At 43.3% G+C, this 19,057-nt stretch overlaps 1 protein-coding gene across 1 annotated transcript; it reads left to right on the forward strand.

Annotated features, from left to right (window-relative positions):
- The first annotated feature begins 227 nt into the window (after nt 1–227).
- Nucleotides 228–15,251, forward strand: pex16 (peroxisomal biogenesis factor 16). Its single transcript, XM_053315144.1, has 11 exons — nt 228–400; nt 2,718–2,753; nt 2,875–2,951; nt 3,999–4,132; nt 4,902–5,002; nt 5,666–5,743; nt 6,574–6,726; nt 8,716–8,788; nt 12,489–12,608; nt 14,062–14,126; nt 14,902–15,251. The coding sequence occupies exons 1-11, from the start codon at nt 268–270 to the stop codon at nt 14,958–14,960; spliced, it is 1,029 nt and encodes a 342-aa protein (XP_053171119.1). The 5' UTR covers nt 228–267; the 3' UTR covers nt 14,961–15,251.
- The last annotated feature ends 3,806 nt before the right edge of the window (nt 15,252–19,057 follow it).

The following is a 19,057-nucleotide window of genomic DNA, read 5'->3' on the forward strand; positions in this document are numbered from 1 at the left end:
TAATTTGTTGAGAGAGACTGAAGGAAACAAATAAATAACTAATAAATACATTTGGAAAGAAAGAAGCAGGTATAGCCATTATATAACCTATATAAGTAGGAACCAAAAATAAGCGGAACTAATGTGCGTTAGAGAGGAGGAGGACGGGCAGGATATGAAACAAGGGCTCATCCGGTCGGAAGTTTGTTTTGGTTTTGCAGGAGGAGGAGCAGGTGGAGGAAGTTAAACAAGCTGATCATATATTTTTATAGTAAATAAGAAAGCGACATGTCTCCCATTAGAGAGCTGAGCGAGAAGCTACGGAAGGTTTATAGCAGCTACACCGACTATGTGAAGAAGAACCCTGCAGCCACAGCTCAGCTGGAGAGCACAGTCAGGACTCTGTCTTACCTCATAGCAGGTGAGACACACCTTTAGACTTTCATTATCACACCTTTACACTCTTATCATCACTCCTCTTTTCTTTTTTTTTCTTTTCTTTTAATTTTTTTTAGTCTAGGATGGCGACGGAATGACGCGCCATACACTCTCTGATTGGTTAGGATGGCGAGGGATAGGCCGTATAATATAATGTTATATTAACTCAAATACTGTGTTTAAGTGCAGTTTGAGGTACTTTTACTTTTACTGTAGTAGAGTTTGAGGTACTTGTACTTTTACTGTAGTAGAGTTTGAGGTACTTGTACTTTACTGTAGTAGAGTTTGAGGTACTTTTACTTTACTGTAGTGCATTTTGAGGTACTTGTACTTTACTGTAGTAGAGTTTGAGGTACTAGTACTTTACTGTAGTAGAGTTTGAGGTACTTGTACTTTACTGTAGTAGAGTTTGAGGTACTTTTACTTTACTGTAGTACAGTTGAGGTACTTGTACTTTACTGTAGTGCAATTTGAGGTACTTGTACTTTACTGTAGTGCAATTTGAGGTACTTGTACTTTACTGTAGTACGGTTTGAGGTACTTTTACTTTACTGTAGTACAGTTGAGGTACTTGTACTTTACTGTAATAGAGTTTGAGGTACTTGTACTTCACTGTAATACAATTTGAGGTACTTGTACTTTACTGTAGTACAGTTTGAGGTATTGTACTTTACTGTAGTACAGTTTGAGGTACTTGTACTTTACTGTAGTACAGTTTGAGGTACTTGTACTTTACTGTAGTGCAATTTGAGGTACTTGTACTTTACTGTAGTGCAATTTGAGGTACTTGTACTTTACTGTAGTACGGTTTGAGGTACTTTTACTTTACTGTAGTACAGTTGAGGTACTTGTACTTTACTGTAGTACAGTTGAGGTACTTGTACTTTACTGTAGTGCAATTTGAGGTACTTGTACTTTACTGTAGTGCAGTTTGAGGTACTTTTACTGTAGTACAGTTTGAGGTACTTTTACTTTACTGTAGTACAGTTTGAGGTACTTTTACTTTACTGTAGTACAGTTTGAGATACAGTTTGAGGTACTTTAACTTTACTGTAGTACAGTTTGAGGTACTTGTACTTTACTGTAATAGAGTTTGAGGTACTTGTACTTTACTGTAATACAGTTTGAGGTACTTGTACTTTACTGTAATAGAGTTTGAGGTACTTGTACTTTACTGTAGTAGAGTTTGAGGTACTTGTACTTTACTGTAATAGAGTTTGAGGTACTTGTACTTTACTGTAGTACAGTTGAGGTACTTGTACTTTACTGTAGTACAGTTGAGGTACTTGTACTTTACTGTAGTGCAGTTTGAGGTACTTTTACTGTAGTACAGTTTGAGGTACTTTTACTTTACTGTAGTACAGTTTGAGGTACTTGTTACTTTAAGCCAGGCATGTCTGAACTCCTCCATAAAGGTTTATAATAATGTGGCTGCAGAAACTCACCAGAATTGACTCATTGAATCAGCTGATCTCAGTCTTCAGACGGCTGATTGGTTGAAAGGAAACACGGCCCTCTATGAGATAGTTTGGACATAAAACCACTGGATTTAAAAAATAACCCTCTTCCTCCTCTTCCTCCTCCTCTTCTGTCCTCCTCCTCTAACCCTAACCCTCATTCTTGGTCCTCCTCCTCTATGAGATAGTTTGGACATGTCTGATTTAGGCGTCGTTACACTCAGAAAACCTCTGGATTTAAAAAATAACCCCAACCAGTCCTCCTCTGTCCTCCTCTTCCTCCTCCCTTCCTCCTCCTCTTCCTCTCCTCCCCAACCAGTCAGTCAGTGTTATAATATAACTGACATTTAGGTTGTTTATAGTATTTAACACATTGTAGAATCACCAAGAAACCATTCTCCTCCTCCTCCTCTTTCCTTCCTCCTTTCCGCCTCCTCCTCCTCTCTTCTCCTCTGTCCTCCTTCCTCCTCCTCCTCTGTTCTCCTCCTTCCTCCTTCTCTTCCTCCTCCTCCTCCTCTTCCTCCTCCTCAGTTTCAGTATTAAAGGTTTTATAGTTTTATTGGTCCTGGATGGATGGAGGGAAAAAAGGAAGTTAGGTTTCACTTTGAGTCTGTCTTCACATTTGGGCTGATGGTGTGTGTGTGTGTGTGTGTGTGTGTGTGTGTGTGTGTGTGTGTGTGTGTGTGTGTGTGTGTGTGTGTGTGTGTGTGTGTGTGTGTGTGTGTGTGTGTAGCAATATATTTTCTGTCCATACATCTTGAACTGATCCACATATGTACTTTTACTGTAATAAAGTTGCTGTTTTAGTACTTTAACTTAAATAAAGGATGTTTTGTTTTTCAGGGCGTTTTGCTGAATCTCATGAAATATCTGAACTGGGTGAGTTAAAGGTTTTTACACTAGTAGTAATAATGAGAATGATTCATTATCTCTATTTTAAATAACAGATTAATTAATTTAAAGTTAATGATGACTCTTCTTTTCTCTCTCTTCTTCCCAGTATACTCTGCCTCCAACCTGCTGGTGCTGTTTAATGACAGTATTCTGCGTAAAGGGCTGAGATGTGCTCTGCATGTGGTGAGCTGCTACTGGAAAACACACACACACACAGCCACACAGCCACACACACACAGTCACAGACACACACACACAGTCACACACACACACACACACACACACACACACACACACACACACACATAAATTATCCTTTTATTAATGTTTAGATGGTGAAGGAAACTGAGAGTTTATTGTGTGTGTGTGTGTGTGTGTGTGTGTGTGTGTGTGTGTGTGTGTGACTGTGTGTGTGTGTGTGTGTGTGTGTGACTGTGTGTGTCTGACTGACTGACTGTGTGTGTCTGACTCTGTGTGTGTGTGTGTGTGCATGCGTGCATGCGTGCATGCGTGCGTGCGTGTGTGTGTGTGTGTGTGTGTGTGCGTGTGTCTGACTCTGTGTGTGTGTGTGTGTGTGTGTGTGTGTGTGTGTATATATATGTGTGTGTGTGTGTGTCTGACTCTGTGTGTGTGTGTGTGTGTGTGTGTCTGACTGTGTGTGTGTGTGTCTGACTGTGTGTGTGTGTGTGTGACTGTTTGTGTGTGTGTATGTGTGTGTGACTGTGCGCGTGTGTGACTGTATGTGTGTGTGTGTGTGTGTGTGTGTGTGTGTGTCTGACTGTGTGTGTGTGTCTGACTGTGTGTGTGTGTCTGTGTGTGTGTGTGTGTGTGTGTGTGTGTGTGTGTGTGTCTGACTGTGTGTGTGTGTCTGACTGTGTGTGTCTGACTGTGTCTGTGTGTGTGTGTGTCTGTGTGTGTGTGTGTCTGACTGTGTGTGTGTGTCTGACTGTGTGTGTCTGACTGTGTCTGTGTGTGTGTGTGTGTGTGTATGTGTATGTGTGCGTATGCGTATGTGTGTGTGTGTCTGTGTGTGTGACTGTGTTACTGTGTGTGTGTGTGTGTCTGACTGTGTGTGTCTGACTGACTGTGTGTGTGTGTGTGTGTGTGTGTGTGTGTGTGTGTGTGTGTGTGTGTGTGTGTGTGACTGTGTGTCTGACTGTGTGTGTGTGTGTGTGTGTGTGTGTGTGTGTGTGTGTGTGTGTGTGTGTGTGTGTGTGTGTGTGTGTGTAGTCTGTCTCCCAGCAGAGGCTCCTCACATGGCTCTCTGTTCTGGAGTACGTGGAGGTGTTTCTGGAGATGGGATCCTGCAAGCTGTGGGGAGACACCGGCCGCTGGATGGTCATAGGACTCATCCAGATCTTCAAGTATGACTCCTCCTACTCCTCCTACTCCTCCTACTCCTCCTCCTCCTTCTCCTCCTTCTCCTCTCTTCCTCCTCTTCTTCCTCTCTTCCTCCTCTCCTGCTCCATTTTCCTTCTCTTCCTCTTCCTCCTCGCCCTCCTCTTTCCTCCTCCTTTGTCCTCTTTCTCCTTCCTCTTTCTTCTCCTCCTCCATCTCCTCCTCTTCTGTCCTCTTCTTCCTCCTCTTCTCCTCCTCCTCCTCCTCCCTTCCTCCTACTCTTCCTCCTCCTTCTCCTCTTCTTCCTCCTCTCTTCTCCTCCTCCTACTCCTCCTCTTTCCTCCTCTGTCCTCTACCTCCTCTCTTCTCCTCCTCCAGATTTTCAAGTATGACTCCTTCCACCTCCTCCTCCTCGTCTCCTCTCCTTCTTCTCCTCCTCCTCCTCCTCTTCCTCTTCTTCCTCCTCTCCTATTCCTCTTCTGTCCTCCTCTACCTCCTCTCTTCTCCTCTCTTCTCCTCTCTTCTCCTCCTCATCCTCTTCCTCATCCTCCCTTCTCCTTCTCCTCCTCCTCTCTTCCTCCTCCTTTCTTCTCCTCCTCCTCCTCCTCCTCTTTCCTCTTCTCCTCCTCCTCTCGTCCTCCTCCTCCTTTTCCTCCTCCTCCACTAAACTGCACTGTGTAATAAAGTGTTGAAGTAAAGAAAGAGAAGAATCTCATCCTTCCTCTTTCTCCTCCTCTCCTCTTTCTCCTCCTCTCTCCTCCTCCTCTCTTCTTCTCTTCTCACTCTCATCATCAGGGCCATTTTCCGCATCGTGCTTCTTCTGTGGTACAAATCTGGCATCCAGACTTCACCTCCCATAATCCCGCTGGACAGAGGAGCAGACTTCAGCGGGGAAGGTCAGTGATTTTCATCTTTGTCTCCCCTTCAAAATAAAATGGTGGAGGAGAAGGAGGAAAGGAGGGGGAGATGGAAGAGGAGGAGGAGAAGGGGGAGGAGGAGAGAGAAGAAGGAGAAGAGAGGAGAAGGAGGAAGGGAGGGGGAGATGGAAGAGGAGGAGGAGAAGGAGAAGGAGAAGGAGGAGAGAGAAGAAGGAGAAGAGAGGAGAAGGAGGAAGGGAAGGGGGAGATGGAAGAGGAGGAGAAGAAGAGAGGAGGAAGTAGAGGAGGAGGAGAAGAGAGGAGGAAGTAGAGGAGAAGGAGAAGAGAAGAGGAGAAGTAGGAGGAAGGGAGGAGGAGGAAGAAGGAGGGGGAAAGAGGAGGAGGAGAAAGAGAAGAGGAGGACAGAGGAGAAGAAAGGAGGATGAAGGAAGAGGAGGATGAAGAGAGGAGGAGAAGGTGAAGGAGGAGGACAGAAGATGAGGAAGAGGAGGAGGAGTAGGAGAAAGGGATGAGGAGGAGGAGGAGGAGAAGAGAGGAGGAGGGGGAAGGGAGGAGGAGGAAAAGGACGAAGAAGGAGGAGGAAGAGAGCAGGAAGAAGAGGAGGACATGAGGAGAGGGAAGAGGAGGAGGGAAATTGAGGAGGAAGAGATTTGACTGTGTTAACTTCCTTTTTCTCCACAGATGAAGACGAGACGGAGCAAGATGAAAGCTGCTTTGTGGGTCAGAGGTCAGGACGAGTCATCAGGCAGCTCGGCAGCAGTAAGACTCAGAGCTCACACATTCAGAGTTATTATAGTTTAAATAAAAACCACACTGAGCAACGTCTCTACTGTTAATGAGACATTTTGACATGTTATAGTAAAAAAAAGCCCAGCTGTAAATTATGACACTAATTGAAACTATTTAAAACAATCTTGAGGTGATCCTGAGTTACGACCATAGACTGTATAAAAGAAATGGACGTAACATCCGTGACGTCACCCATTGGTTTGTGGACTGCTGCTTGGAAGCCAATAGTTTCTAATCTAGGCAGCGCCATCTTGAAAATTTCAGGTGCATGCTGGGAAAAATAAAAATATGGATTCTACTTATATGGGCATGAGACGGGGACATGGGCGGAGCGGGGAGGTTGCTATGGTTTCAAGGGCTGGATCTCGAGGACATTGGTCAATCAACCTGTCAATCAGGACGTAGCCACGCCCTAATGCATACCCTGCTTTATCGTCACATATAAAATCAGGGAGGCCAAAATGTCCCAAATGAACATCATACTGCATTGAAGAAGGCTTTAAACTAGCGATTGAGACCATAAACACATTTTGAAAACGTTTACTGAGGTTAGAAATCAAGTGAGAAGTTGGTGAATTCTCCATTGACTTGTATAGAGACGGTCGCCCCCTGGTGGCCTTTTGATAGAATGCAGCTCTAAGTTACTTCCTGGTTGGCTTCATTTCAGAGGACCAGAACTCCCCACCTGGTTAAGACAGACTCTGTATATTATCCATCCTCACTTCTTCCTCCTCCTCCTCCCCCTCCTCTTCCTCCTCCTCCTCCTCTTCCTCCTCCTCTTCTTCTCTATGACGCTGCAGCTCCCTCCCTGCAGTCCCGGCTGTGGGGAGCACCAAGTCAGAGGAAGACGAGGAGCAGCTTAAAGGAGGAGCGGCTCCACAGCAAACCGACTCACCTCGGCCTCCAGGAAACCATCGCAGAGTCCATCAACATCGGACGGCCGCTCGTTCACTGTATCCTTCACTTTTTAAAAGTCACTACAGTACTTCCTGTTTCAATCAAAGGCAACATACAGACAAATATGATCTGATGTGGGCCGAACTAGTAAAAGGATGGAGGGAAGAAGGAAAGGAAGGAAGGAAGGAAGGGGAGAGAGAGAAAGAGAGAAAGAAAGAAAAAGGAAGGAAAGAAAGAAAGATAGGAAGGAAAGATGGAAGGAAGGGAGGAAAAGACGACCTAAAGGAAGGAAGGATGGAAGAAAGAAAGAAAAAGGAAGGAAAAGAAGTCAGGAAGAAAAGATGGAAGGAAGGAAAAGGAGACAGGAAGGAAGGAAGGATGGATGGAAGAAAGAAAGAAAAAAGAAAGAGAAGAAAAAGAAGACTGAAAGGAAGGAAGGAAGGAAGGGAGGAAGGGAGGGAGGAGAGAAAGAGAGAAAGAAAAAGGAAGGAAAAGAAGATAGGAAGAAAAGATGAAAGGAAGGAAAAGGAGACAGGATGGAAGGAAGGATGGAAGGAAAGAAAGATAAAGGAAGGAAGGATAGAAGAAAGGGAGGAAGGAAGAAAGAAAGAAAAAGGAGATAGGGCGAAAGGAAGGAAAGTGGGCCGGATTGGACCCCTCAGCCGCCCTTTCTGTCCCACGGGCCTCATATTTGACCCCCTCTGCTCTACAGTATCAGTGATATTAAAGGAGCAATCAACTCTAAATGTTCCCTATAATGTAATCAGGATTATTAAAGGCTGATCAGGTGAAAATGTTTTCTCATACTTTAGTTTGTTGTTTCTCAGCAGCGGTTCTTTGTCTTCATGTTCTCACTAAAGTAAAACTCTCTCTGAGCTATAATTAAACCTGCCGAGCAACAACATGCCGATTATATGATGCATGAGAACGATGTGACATTCAGCTGCAGCTCATCAGCATGCTGTAATCATCATAATAATAATAATAATAATTATTAAAATTATTAAAAAGTTACATTTATTTAGCGCCTTTCACAAACCTAAGGATGCTTTACAAGGAGAGAGAAAAAAAGAAAAAAGAAAAATAATCTAAACTGACAGACTCCTCTGACTCTGCACTAATTGAGGTTTTAATTGTATGTTTTAATGTTTGGGTTTTATTTTTATTTCTCAAATTGCATTTTTTTATGTTTTTATGTTTTTTGTTTCCAGTTCTTACAGTTAAATGTTTGTTTTATGTAAAGCACATTGAGTTCCCATTGTAAAGCTGCCTTGCCTTTGTTGCAGTACCGCCGCTGAACACTAGATGGAGCTGTGAGTCACTCTGTCGACACTGATGGACGGCTGTGATTCCTTTATGTGAGCTGAGAGAAAATATATAATATGGATACCCCTAAAAATATATATATATATTTATATATATATATATATAAAATATATATTTTCATTTAACCCTCCTGTTGTCCTTGAGTCAAAGAAGGAAAGGAGGGAGGAAGGGAGGAAAGGAGGAAGGGGGGAAGGAAAGGAAGGAAGAAAGGAGGGAGGGAGGGAGGGAGGGAGGCAGGAAGGAAGAAAGGAGGGAGGAAGGGAGGAAAGGAAAGACGGGAGGGAGAAAGGAAAAGAGGAAGGAAGGAAAGAAGGACAGAGTAAAGAAGGTAGGGGGGAGGAAAGAAAGAGAAGAAAGGAAGGAAGGACAGAGTACAGAAGTGCGGGGGGAAAGAAAGAGAGAAGGAAGGAAAGGAAGGAAGGAAGGAGGGAGGGAGGGAGGAAGGAGGAAAGAGGAAGGAAGGAATGAAGGAAGGAGGGAGGAAAAGAGGAAGGAAGGAAGGAACGAACAGTAAAAACAGACAGGAAGGTTAAGATGAGTTCACTTCCCCCCAAAAAATAACCAAACTGCAACCACGTGATGAATCATCATATTTAAATGAAACCTTCTGACTCATTAAAGCTCATTTAAGTGTTTTAGGTTTTTATTTTTATCATTTTATTACTTTATATTTTTCAATCCAAAGCTTTGAACCTTAACAGAAACCTTCCTGACCTCAGTACTCTGTCTCGGACTGTGTGGGAAACAGTCCTGGAAGCCGTGGCTCGTCTCCGGAGTCCTCGAACTCTCCAGGTGACACACACCCATCGCTTCTAATTATACAGTAGATGCATTAATTTCACTTTTAATAATTTATTTTTCTTATTCTCATTTATTTTATTCTATATTAGATTTTTATTATAGATCCTTTCAGTCTGGCTTTTGATTAACCCTTAAACAGACCTTGGTAGTTATGTCATTTGCACCTCAAGTAAGGAAGGAATGAAGGAAAGGAGGAAGGAAGGGAAGCAAGGGAGGAAGAAGGAAGGAAAGGAAGGAGGGAGGAAGGAAGGAAGGTAGGAAGGAAGGGAGGAAGAAGGAAGGAAAGGAGGGAAGAAGGAAGGAAAGGAGGGAGGAAGGGAAGGAAGGGAGGAAGAAGGAAGGAAAGGAAGGAGGGAGGAAGGAAGGAAGGTAGGAAGGAAAGGAGGGAAGAAGGAAGGAAAGGAGGGAGGAAGGGAAGGAAGGGAGGGAGGAAGAAGGAAGGAAGGAAGGACAGATGAAGGAAGGAAGAAAGGACAGAAGGAGGGAACATTTACCCTAACAGCTGAACTTAGGTCTGAGGAAGGAAGGAAGGAAGGAAGGAAGGACAGATGAAGGAAGGAAGGAAGGAAGGAAGGACGGACAGACGAAGGAAGGAAGGAAGGAAGGAAGGAAGGACAGATGAAGGAAGGAAGGAAGGAAGGAAGGAAGGAAGGACAGAGGAAGGACCCGGGAGGACAACAGGAAGGTTAAAGAGTCTGTATCTCCTGGTGCACGTTATCTGTTTAAGGGTTAAGAATGGTTTATAGTCTTTTTATTCTATATTTAATTTATGTTTTGAGGTTTTAAAATACTATTCTACTTTATTTTATTAACCCTTTATAGGACACTCATTGAAAGGAAGGGAGGAAGGAAAGGAAGGAATGACAGAGGAAAGAAGGAAGAAAGGAAGGTGGGGGAGGAAAGAAAGAGAGAAGGAGGGAGGGAGGAAGGGAAGAAGGAAGGAAGGAAGAAGAAAGGAAGGTGGAGGAAGGAAAGAAGGAAGGGAGGAGAGAAGGAGGGAGGGAGGAAAGACAGATGGAAGGAAGGATGGAGGAAATAAGGAACAAGGGAGGGAGAAAGGAAAAGAGGAAGGGAAGGAAAGAAGGCAGGAAGGAAGGAAGGATATTTGGGGATATTTACAGAAGTTACCAAATATGATTATTTGCCCAATAAAGGGTTAATAGCGTTTTATATATTTTGTCTTTTTAGTCACTTTTAACCTCGTTTCACTCTTATATTTAATAAAGTTTTCTCTCTTATTCTCTTCCTACATTTTTATAATTCTTATTTTCTCTTGCGTGCGTCGGTCTCTTTGGTCTCAGGTTGTTTGTTGTTTTTTGTTCTCTTCTCTCTGCACTCTGTCCTCGGTCTTATTATCAGCTTGTCAATCAGCTGTGAAACACTTTGAATCCGTACAAAAGGTGCTGTATAAATAAGGTTTGATGGGTTGTCACACTAGACTGAACCTCTTGTCTCATTTTGGGTGTGTGAGGACCAGTCACTGTCTCGGTTTGCTGTCGGGTTCGTTGAGTTTCTCAGTTACTCCACACGTGTGAGGAACGACCATACTGTTGCTTTTATTCTTCTTTTCTTCACTTCCTGTTGAGTTGTTGTTCTTCCACAAAGGTCCAGATGGAGTGCACACAACATTTAAAGGTGTTTGTGCTCCTTCTCTTGGGCCTGGACACTAGTTGGTACATTATCAGCTCAGTAGTGAAGAGTTATGATGAGTCCTAGTCAAAGAGTTTCTTATATACTCTGATACGTAGGCTCCTTTCCTCTTTAGTGCATACGACACAGTTCAGTTGTTCCTCACTCTTGATATTACTGAGTTAATGTGTTTTCTGAAGGCTTTTATACTTTTATTTGTGGGTTTAAATGTTGACCCATGTCTAGAGCTGGGTATCATTTAAAACATTACAGCACCATTACCAACCAAGAACCCTTAAACCCTTTCTATGTCTGCTCAGCCGTTTAGTAGAAGTCACTTTGTGTCACGATATCTGGTCAAAAACTAAAATCTATTGAACCCATTTAACTTTTAGCTCAATCTTTACCACTTGTATGAGGAATGTAATGCACAGACAGACCATCAGATTGTGTTATGTTTGCTATAGATACAGGTTGTTCTATGGTTGCTATAGAAACAGGTTGTTCTATGGTTGCTATAGATACAGGTTGCTCTATGGTTGCTATAGATACAGGTTGTTCTATGGTTGCTATAGATACAGGTTGCTCTATGGTTGCTATAGATACGGGTTGCTCTATGGTTGCTATAGATACAGGTTGTGCTATGGTTGCTACAGATACAGGTTGTTCTATGGTTGCTATAGATACAGGTTGTTCTATGGTTGCTATAGATACAGGTTGTTCTATGGTTGCTATAGATACAGGCTGCTCTATGGTTGCTATAGATACAGGTTGTTCTATGGTTGCTATAGCTACGGGTTGTTCTATGGTTGCTATGGATACAGGTTGTTCTATGGTCGCTACAGATACAGGGTGTTCTATGGTTGCTATAGATACGGGTTGTTTTATGGTTGCTATAGATACAGGTTGTTTTATGGTTGCTATAGATACAGGTTGCTCTATGGTTGCTATAGATACAGGTTGCTCTATGGTTGCTATAGATACAGGTTGCTCTACGGTTGTTATAGATACAGGTTGTGCTATGGTTGCTATAGATACAGGTTGTTCTATGGTTGCTATAGATACAGGTTGTTCTATGGTTGCTATAGATACGGGTTGTTCTATGGTTACTATAGATACAGGTTGTGCTATGGTTGCTATAGATACAGGATTATGAATCTTATTAATCACCCTTTTGCCGACGATACTGTAATTTATTCTATCGACTGCTCCGGTTGCTCAAGTCTTGCCTCGTAGATTTTATAGATTTTATAGATTTTTGGCCATTTATACTTTACTCAGTCTTAATTTAAGTGTTGTATGAGGTGCTTGTTTTAATCCTGCTGCTTTGTTTGACCTGTTGGTTTTAATTCGGTTTAGAAAAATGCTCTATAAATCCATCCATCCATCCTCTTCCGCTTATCCGGGGTCGGGTCGCGGGGGCAGCAGCCTAAGCAGGAAGCCCAGACTTCCCTCTCCCCAGCCACTTCGTCCAGCTCTTCCAGGGGGACCCCGAGGCGTTCCCAGGCCAGCCGAGAGACATAGTCTCTCCAGCGTGTCCTGGGTCTTCCTCGGGGTCTCCTACCGGTGGGACGTGCCCTGAACACCTCACCAGGGAGGCGTCCGGGAGGCATCCTGATTAGATGCCCGAACCACCTCATCTGGCTCCTCTTGACACGGAGGAGCAGCGGGTCTACTCCGAGCTCCCTCCGGATAACTGAATATAAATAAAGATTATTATTATTTCCGCTCTAATTGTGTTTAGAAAGGAGTGTAACTATCTATAGGAAGATGAATGGTAGATAAGAGTTTTAGGAGTGTTGTAAATAACTGAGTGGATGCTGCTGATAACGAAGCTGAGGGCGGCTCCGGCACATTCACGGCATGTTTGTGTGTTTTTAAGAGATTTCTATCAGACGTCGTCGAGTGAGCGTGAGACTTTACGATGTCAGTGAAAACAGTATATCACAGATAAGAAGACGTATTGTTATCTCTTCCACAGAACGTCGGCAGCCACTGTGACAGTAAAAGTGTTTTTGAAGATGAAGTGAAGTGATTATTTTTCTCTTTCCTGTTCTTCCAGCTTCGCCGTGCTCAGCGATAAAAAGTTCGGCAACCGATGGGAGCGGACGGAGATGAGGAGGAGGACGTTCCTTCTGCTGTACTACCTCCTCCGCTCACCTTTCTACGACAAATACTCCGAGTAAGTGTCAATCAATCAATCTTTATTTGTATATCACCAAATCACAACTTTAAGTTTTAACTTTAAAGAGACCCAACATTCCCACGTGAGCAACAGTGGAGAGAAAAAACTCCCTTTTAACAGGAAGAACCCTCAGAACCAGACTCAGAGTGGGAGAACATCTGCCGAGAGAGAGGGAGAGAGAGAGAGAGAGAGAGAGAAGAGGAGAGAGAGAAGAGGAGGGAGAGAGAGAGAAAAGGAGGGAGAGAGAGAGAGAGAGAGAAAAGGAGAGAGAGAGGGAGAGAGGGAGAGAGAGAGAGAGAGAGAGAGGAAGAAGAGGAGAGAGAGGAGAGGAGGAGAGGGGAAGAGAGAGAGGAAGAGGAGGAGAGAGAGAGGAAGAGAAGGAGAGGAGAGAGAGGAAGGAGAGGAAGAGGAGGAGAGAGGAAGGAGAGGAGAGAGCAGAGAGTAAGTGTCTGTCCATTCAGATTATTGCATTCAAGAGGAGATCATCTATTTAATTATTGCTCCAATTAACAATTAACATTAACAGGCAGCAAAATGAACCACTTCTAGTTTCATTATTGGAGCTGAAATTAATGTAGAATTTAGCTATTTGATTAATTAGTCAATTAAAACTTCAATTAATCAATTAATTATTTAGTCAGATAATTAATAAACATGTAAAAAAGTCAGAAAATTGTGGAGAAAAGCTCATAAAAGTTATTCCTGTCGTCCTCCCGGGTCAAATTGACCCTGTCTGTTTTGACTGTTCCTTCCTTCCTTCCTTCCTTCCTTCCTCCTGTCCTTTTTTCTTTCCTTCCTTCCTTCCTTCCTCCTGTCCTTTTTTCTTTCCTTCCTTCCTTCCTCCTGTCCTTTTTTTCTTTCCTTCCTTCCTTCCTTCCTTCCTTCCTTCCGTCCTACCTTCCTCCCTCCATCCTTCTCTTTTTCCTTCCTCCCCACCCTCCCTCCTTCTTTTTTCCTCCCTTCCTTCCTTTTCTCCCTCTTTCCTTCTGTCCTTCTTTCCTTCCTTCCTTTCCTTCCTCCCTTCCTTCTGTCCTTCTTTCCTTCCTTCCCTCCTTCCTTCCTCCTTTCCTTGACTGAGGACAACAGGAGGGTTAATTAACCCAAATTCAGTCAGTGTCATCTTAAAACCTTTGTGATGATAAGTTATTAAAATCTAACCCTAACCCTCACCATGAAGCAGGAAGTAGCTGTAACTTTAACAGACCTGCTCCAATCTGCACCAAATGTCTCATGATAGTCTTTTAGTCATAGCGCCACCGACTGGACACAGGAAGTCAGCCTTACGTGACAAACATGGTGTGTTCTCCCGGTGGGCCGATCAATAATGGGCCGATGGCTGCCCGTTTTTTACAGGGGGGGCAAGGGCCCATTCATCGCTGCTTGCAGCTTTAATTATTATTATTATTTAATGAGTGTTGTCTAACAGCTGTGATTGTTCCTTCGTCTGCAGGGAAAAGATTCTCTTCCTGCTCCGACTTCTGGCCGATCACGTTCCAGGAGTCGGCCTCGTTGCTCGTAAGTTTGTTTCATTGTCTCCACTTTTTTAGGGTTAGATTTTTAGATTTTAACCCTTTACTCCATCCCCCTTTATTCCTTCCATCCTTTCTTTCTTCCCTCCTCCCTCCCTCCTTCTTTCCTTCCTTCCCTTCCTACCTCCTTTCTTTCCTTCCTTCCTTCCTTCCTTCCTTCCTTCTTTCCTCCCTCCCTCCCCCTTCCTTCCTTCCTTCCTTCCTTTTTTCCTCCCTCCCTCCCCCCTTCCTCCCTCTTTTCCTTCCTTCCTCCCTTCCTTCTTTCTTTCCTCCATCCCCCTTCCTTCCTTCCTTCCTTCCTTCCTCCCTCCTTTCCTTCCTCCTTCGTTCCTTCTTTCCTTCCTTCCTCCCTCCTCCTTTCCTTCCTTCTTCCTCCCTCGCTTCCTTTCCTTCCTTCTTCCTCCTCCTCCTCTTTCATCCTTCCTCCCTTCCTTCCTCCGTGCTACCGTCCTTCCATCCTTCTTTCCCCTCCCTTCTTCCTTCCTTCCTTCTTTCCTTCCTTCTTCCTTCCTCCTTCCTTCCTCCCTCCCTCCCTCCCTCCCTTCCTCCCTCCCTCCTACCTTCCCTTCCTCCCTCCTACCTTTCCTTCCTTCCTTCCTCCCTCCCTTCCTCTTTTCCTCCCTGCCTCCCTTCCTCCCTCCTTCCTTCCTCCATCCCCCTTCCTCCCTCCCTTCCTTCCTCCTTTCTTCCTTCCTTCCTAATCATTTCCAATCATAAAACACTGACGCTGACTTCCTTCCCGTCTGTGTTTCCTGTCTCAGGTCCTCTGATGGATTATCTTCCCTCCTGGCAGAAGATCTATTTCTATAACTGGGGATAAAACCAACCAGCAGCTTCGGAGCTTCGGATCTTCGATGGATCTTTGGATGATTGCAGGTGGACAGGAAGAGGAAGTGACTGCAGGACCAGAGGACAAGAGACACTTCGCCTTATCCCCCCCCCCCCCCCCCAACGGATCAAATCAACAGGAAGTGGAGAGCGAACTTCCTCTACTAATAGAAACTGATACAGAAATGATTTTTTGGGGATTCTTAAACCAATCACGTGATTTATGTTTTTCTTTCTCTTGTAGTTTTTCTCTTTAACTTTTTTTTTTCTGATTTCTCTCCGTCTGGAGGAAACGTGCCTCACTAGTCAGTTTAACTTCCTGCACATGACAAGTTTACTTCCTGTCGGCCTCCCGGGTCAAATTGACCCCGTCTGTTTGACTGTTCCTCCGAAGAAGGAAGTTCTTTCCTCTGTCCTTCTTGTCTTCCATCCTCCCTCCTACCTTCCTTCCTTCCTCTTTTCCTTTCTCCTTCCTTCCTTCTTTCCTCTGTCCTTCCTTCCTTCCTTCTTTTCCTTCCTCCCTCCTTCTCTCTTTCTTTCCTCTGTCCTTCTTGCCTTCCTTCCTCCCTTCCTTTCTTTTTGTAGAAGTACAAATAATTTTCATCCTTTCAGTCCACACAGTTTGTTTCCTTTTTTGTCCCTCCCTCCCTCCTACCTTCCTTCCCTTTCTTTCTCCCTCCTTCCCTCCTACCTTCCTTCCCTTTCTCCCTCCCTCCTACCTTCCTTCCCTTTCTTTCTCCCTCCCTCCTCCTACCTTCCTTCCCTTTCTCCCTCCCTCCCTCCATCCTACCTTCCTTCCCTTTCTTTCTCCCTCCCTCCTACCTTCCTTCCCTTTCTCCCTCCCTCCATCCTACCTTCCTTCCCTTTCTTTCTCCCTCCCTCCTACCTTCCTTCCCTTTCTCCCTCCCTCCTACCTTCCTTCCTCCCTTTCTCCCTCCTTCCTCCCTCCCTTCCTTCTTTCCTCTGTCCTTCTTTTCTTCCTTCCTCTTTTCCTTTCTCCCTCTCTCTCTCATTCCTTCCTTCCTTCCTCCTAACTTCCTTCCTTTCCTTCTTTCCTACCTTCATTCTTTTCTATCCGTCTGGATTTGTGTGAAAAAGACGAAACGAAAGAACAAGTGAGATTTTTTTTTTCAATCTTTATTAACATACTGAATAAGTTCCTCTTTTTTTTTTGTAGCCTACAAATAAATAATTTTCATCCTTTCAGTCCACATCCTTTTTTTTTTTTAGTTGTTGTTGTATACTTTTAAATCGGAGGTGTTGATGTTGATGGGTGGGACATACACAGGCGTGGCCACTTTAGGAAAAGAAAAAAAAAAAAAAAAAAAGGACGACACCTCTTATCTATTAAAAGTAAAATTTACAAACCGCTCTCTCTCTCTAGTTTTTTATTAGAGAGATCCTTTTTTTAAATTTTTAATTAAACTCGTTGAATGTAAAGTCTGCTGGAAAACAAAAAGGGTTGGAGCTTCAATCACAAACAGGAAACAGATAGACGGAGAGGTGTGTGTGTGTGTGTGTGTGTGTGTAGAAGCTGCAAACACCGAGCGAAAAGGTTCATACGAGACAATTTTTAAGGTTTATTTAATTATTTATTTATTTGCATGCTGTTCCGTCTGGTGGTCCTGGTTTATTATAATAATAAAAAAAATTAAAATAAAAAAAAGAAAAGAAAAAGAAAGAGAGGAAGGTCTTTGTCTCTCAGGATCAACTTTTAAAGAGTCACAACCTTCCAACCTTCAATGTGCCTTGAATGAATGAATGTGAGGAATATATATATATTTTCATCTGCCAAAATAAAAGTCTGAAACTACAAAATAAAAGACTGTAAACTAGGGCCGGGTATCGATACGTGCAGTCGATCCTTTTATTTTTGCACCAGAGCTTTATATAGAAAATATATGCTCACAACCCTTTATCTGGGCTCTTAGTAAATCAGGACCTTAGATGCCCCCTAAACGTCTGTAACATCGGATAAAAGACAAGAGCACTAAATGTGGAATGAGATTATAATGAAGGACTCTAATTGGTATCGGTGTCACTTTAATTAAAAGGGGTACTTGGATTGGTACGATACCCAGGGAGGAGGGGAGTCCCCTCTCTTATACTGTAAACTGAAGATGTCAGCTTTTCAAAATAAAGGGTCCTTTAATTAAAGGGTACTTGGATTGGTACAATACCCAGCCCCCCCCCCCTCTCTTATACTATAAACTGAAGATGTCAGCCTTTCAAAATAAAAGGGTACTTTAATTAAAGGGTATTTGGATTGGTACGATACCCAGCCACCCCTCCTCCCTCCTCCCTCCTCCTCCTCCCTCCTCCCCTCTCTTATAATGTAAACTGAAGATGTCAGCCTTTCAAAATAAAAGGTTAAAAACTGCAGAGAGCGTGAGAGACAAAAAAATAAAAGGCAGAATCGACATGAAACGTCGTCTTCTTCTTCGAGGCAGACTTCAGATTCAACCAGCTGAGAAACATAAAACGTTAAAATGAAACCAAAAAAAAAAAAAAAAAAAACCCTAAATAAAAGAAATAAAAGGAGATGCATAGTCGACACATATTTATTGTATTTTTTATGAGCTGGGAGTTCACATGATCTATCTGAGTCAGTGTTGAGACTTTAAAATGTCTTTTAAAAACCCTTTATAGGACACTCATTGAAAGGAAGGGAGGAAGGAAGGGATGAAGGAAGGAAGGAAGGATGAAAGAAGGAGGGAGGAAGGAAGGAAGGGAAGGAAGGGGGGGAGGAAGGAAAGGAAGGAAGGACAGAGGAAAGAAGGAAGGAAGGAAGGTAGGGGGAGGAAAGAAAGAGAGAAGGAGGGAGAAAGGGAAGAAAGAAGGAAGGAAGAAGAAAGGAGGATGGAGGAAGGAAAGAAGGAAGGGGAGGAGAGAAGGAGGGAGGGAGGAAGGACAGATGGAAGTAAAGAAAGGAAGGAGGATGGAGGAAGGAAAGAAGGAAGGGAGGAGAGAAGGAGGGAGGGAGGAAGAACAGATGGAAGTAAGGAAAGGAAGGAAGGAAGGACGGAGGAAGGAAAGAAGGAAGGGAGGAGAGAAGGAGGGAGGGAGGAAGGACAGACGGAGGAAATAAGGAACGAGGGAGGGAGAAAGGAAAAGAGGAAGGGAAGAAAGAAGGCAGGGAGGAAGGAAAGGAAGGAAGGAAGGAAGGAAGGAAGGAAAGGAAGGATATTTTAGGATATTTACAGAAGTTACCAAATATAATTATTTGCCCAATAAAGGGTTAATCCCTAATTTTAGATTCCTCTAATTCTCCCTTTGATGCGTCTTTTTAAAGGTTTTAACTACTTAAATAAAAACTACATGAATAAAAACATAGCAGCTAATAAAAGACATCCATTATTATTTTAATCTCTTAATATCCATAATACATATTTTATTATAACACCGTCAGACAGAAATGTTTTAAACCCGAGCTCACAAATGAAGTCTGAAGTCTTCAACGTAAATGAGACAAAATAAAAGAAACCCCATAAAAGTGAGCAGCAGTGAACTTAATGTGGATCCTTTCAAATTAAAAGTTGAAAATATATATATATACTGGTTTGTTTGTTTTTTTTAATAATATCACAATAAAATAAAACAAAGACAAAAGCATTAAGTGTTTGAGAATATGATTCAAAAAAAGAAAAAAAAGAAAACCATTGATTTATGTTTTAAGGCAGAGGTGTCAAACTCATAAGAAGGGAAGGAAGGGAAGACAGGTTAAAAGAAGGAGGGAAGAAAGGTAGGAAGGACAGAAGGAAGAAAGGATAGAAGAAAGGAAGGACAGATGGAAGGAAGGACAGAAGGTAGAAAGGTAGGAAGGAAGGAAGAAATGGAGGAAGGACAGATGGAAGAAAGGATAGATGGAAGAAAGGATAGAAAGAAAGGGAGGAAGGACAGATGGAAGGAAGGGAGGAAGGACAGAAGGAAGAAAGGGAGGAAGGACAGATGGAAGGAAGGGAGGAAGGACAGACAGATGGAAGGAAGGGAGGAAGGAAGGAAGAAACGGAGGAAGGACAGATGGAAGGAAGGGAGGAAGGAAGGAAGGAAGGAAGGAAGAAACAGAGGAAGGGAGGAAGGAAGGACAGA

This window comes from Scomber japonicus, chromosome 1 (assembly GCF_027409825.1).
Source record: "Scomber japonicus isolate fScoJap1 chromosome 1, fScoJap1.pri, whole genome shotgun sequence".
In the NCBI taxonomy this organism is placed as follows: domain Eukaryota; kingdom Metazoa; phylum Chordata; class Actinopteri; order Scombriformes; family Scombridae; genus Scomber; species Scomber japonicus.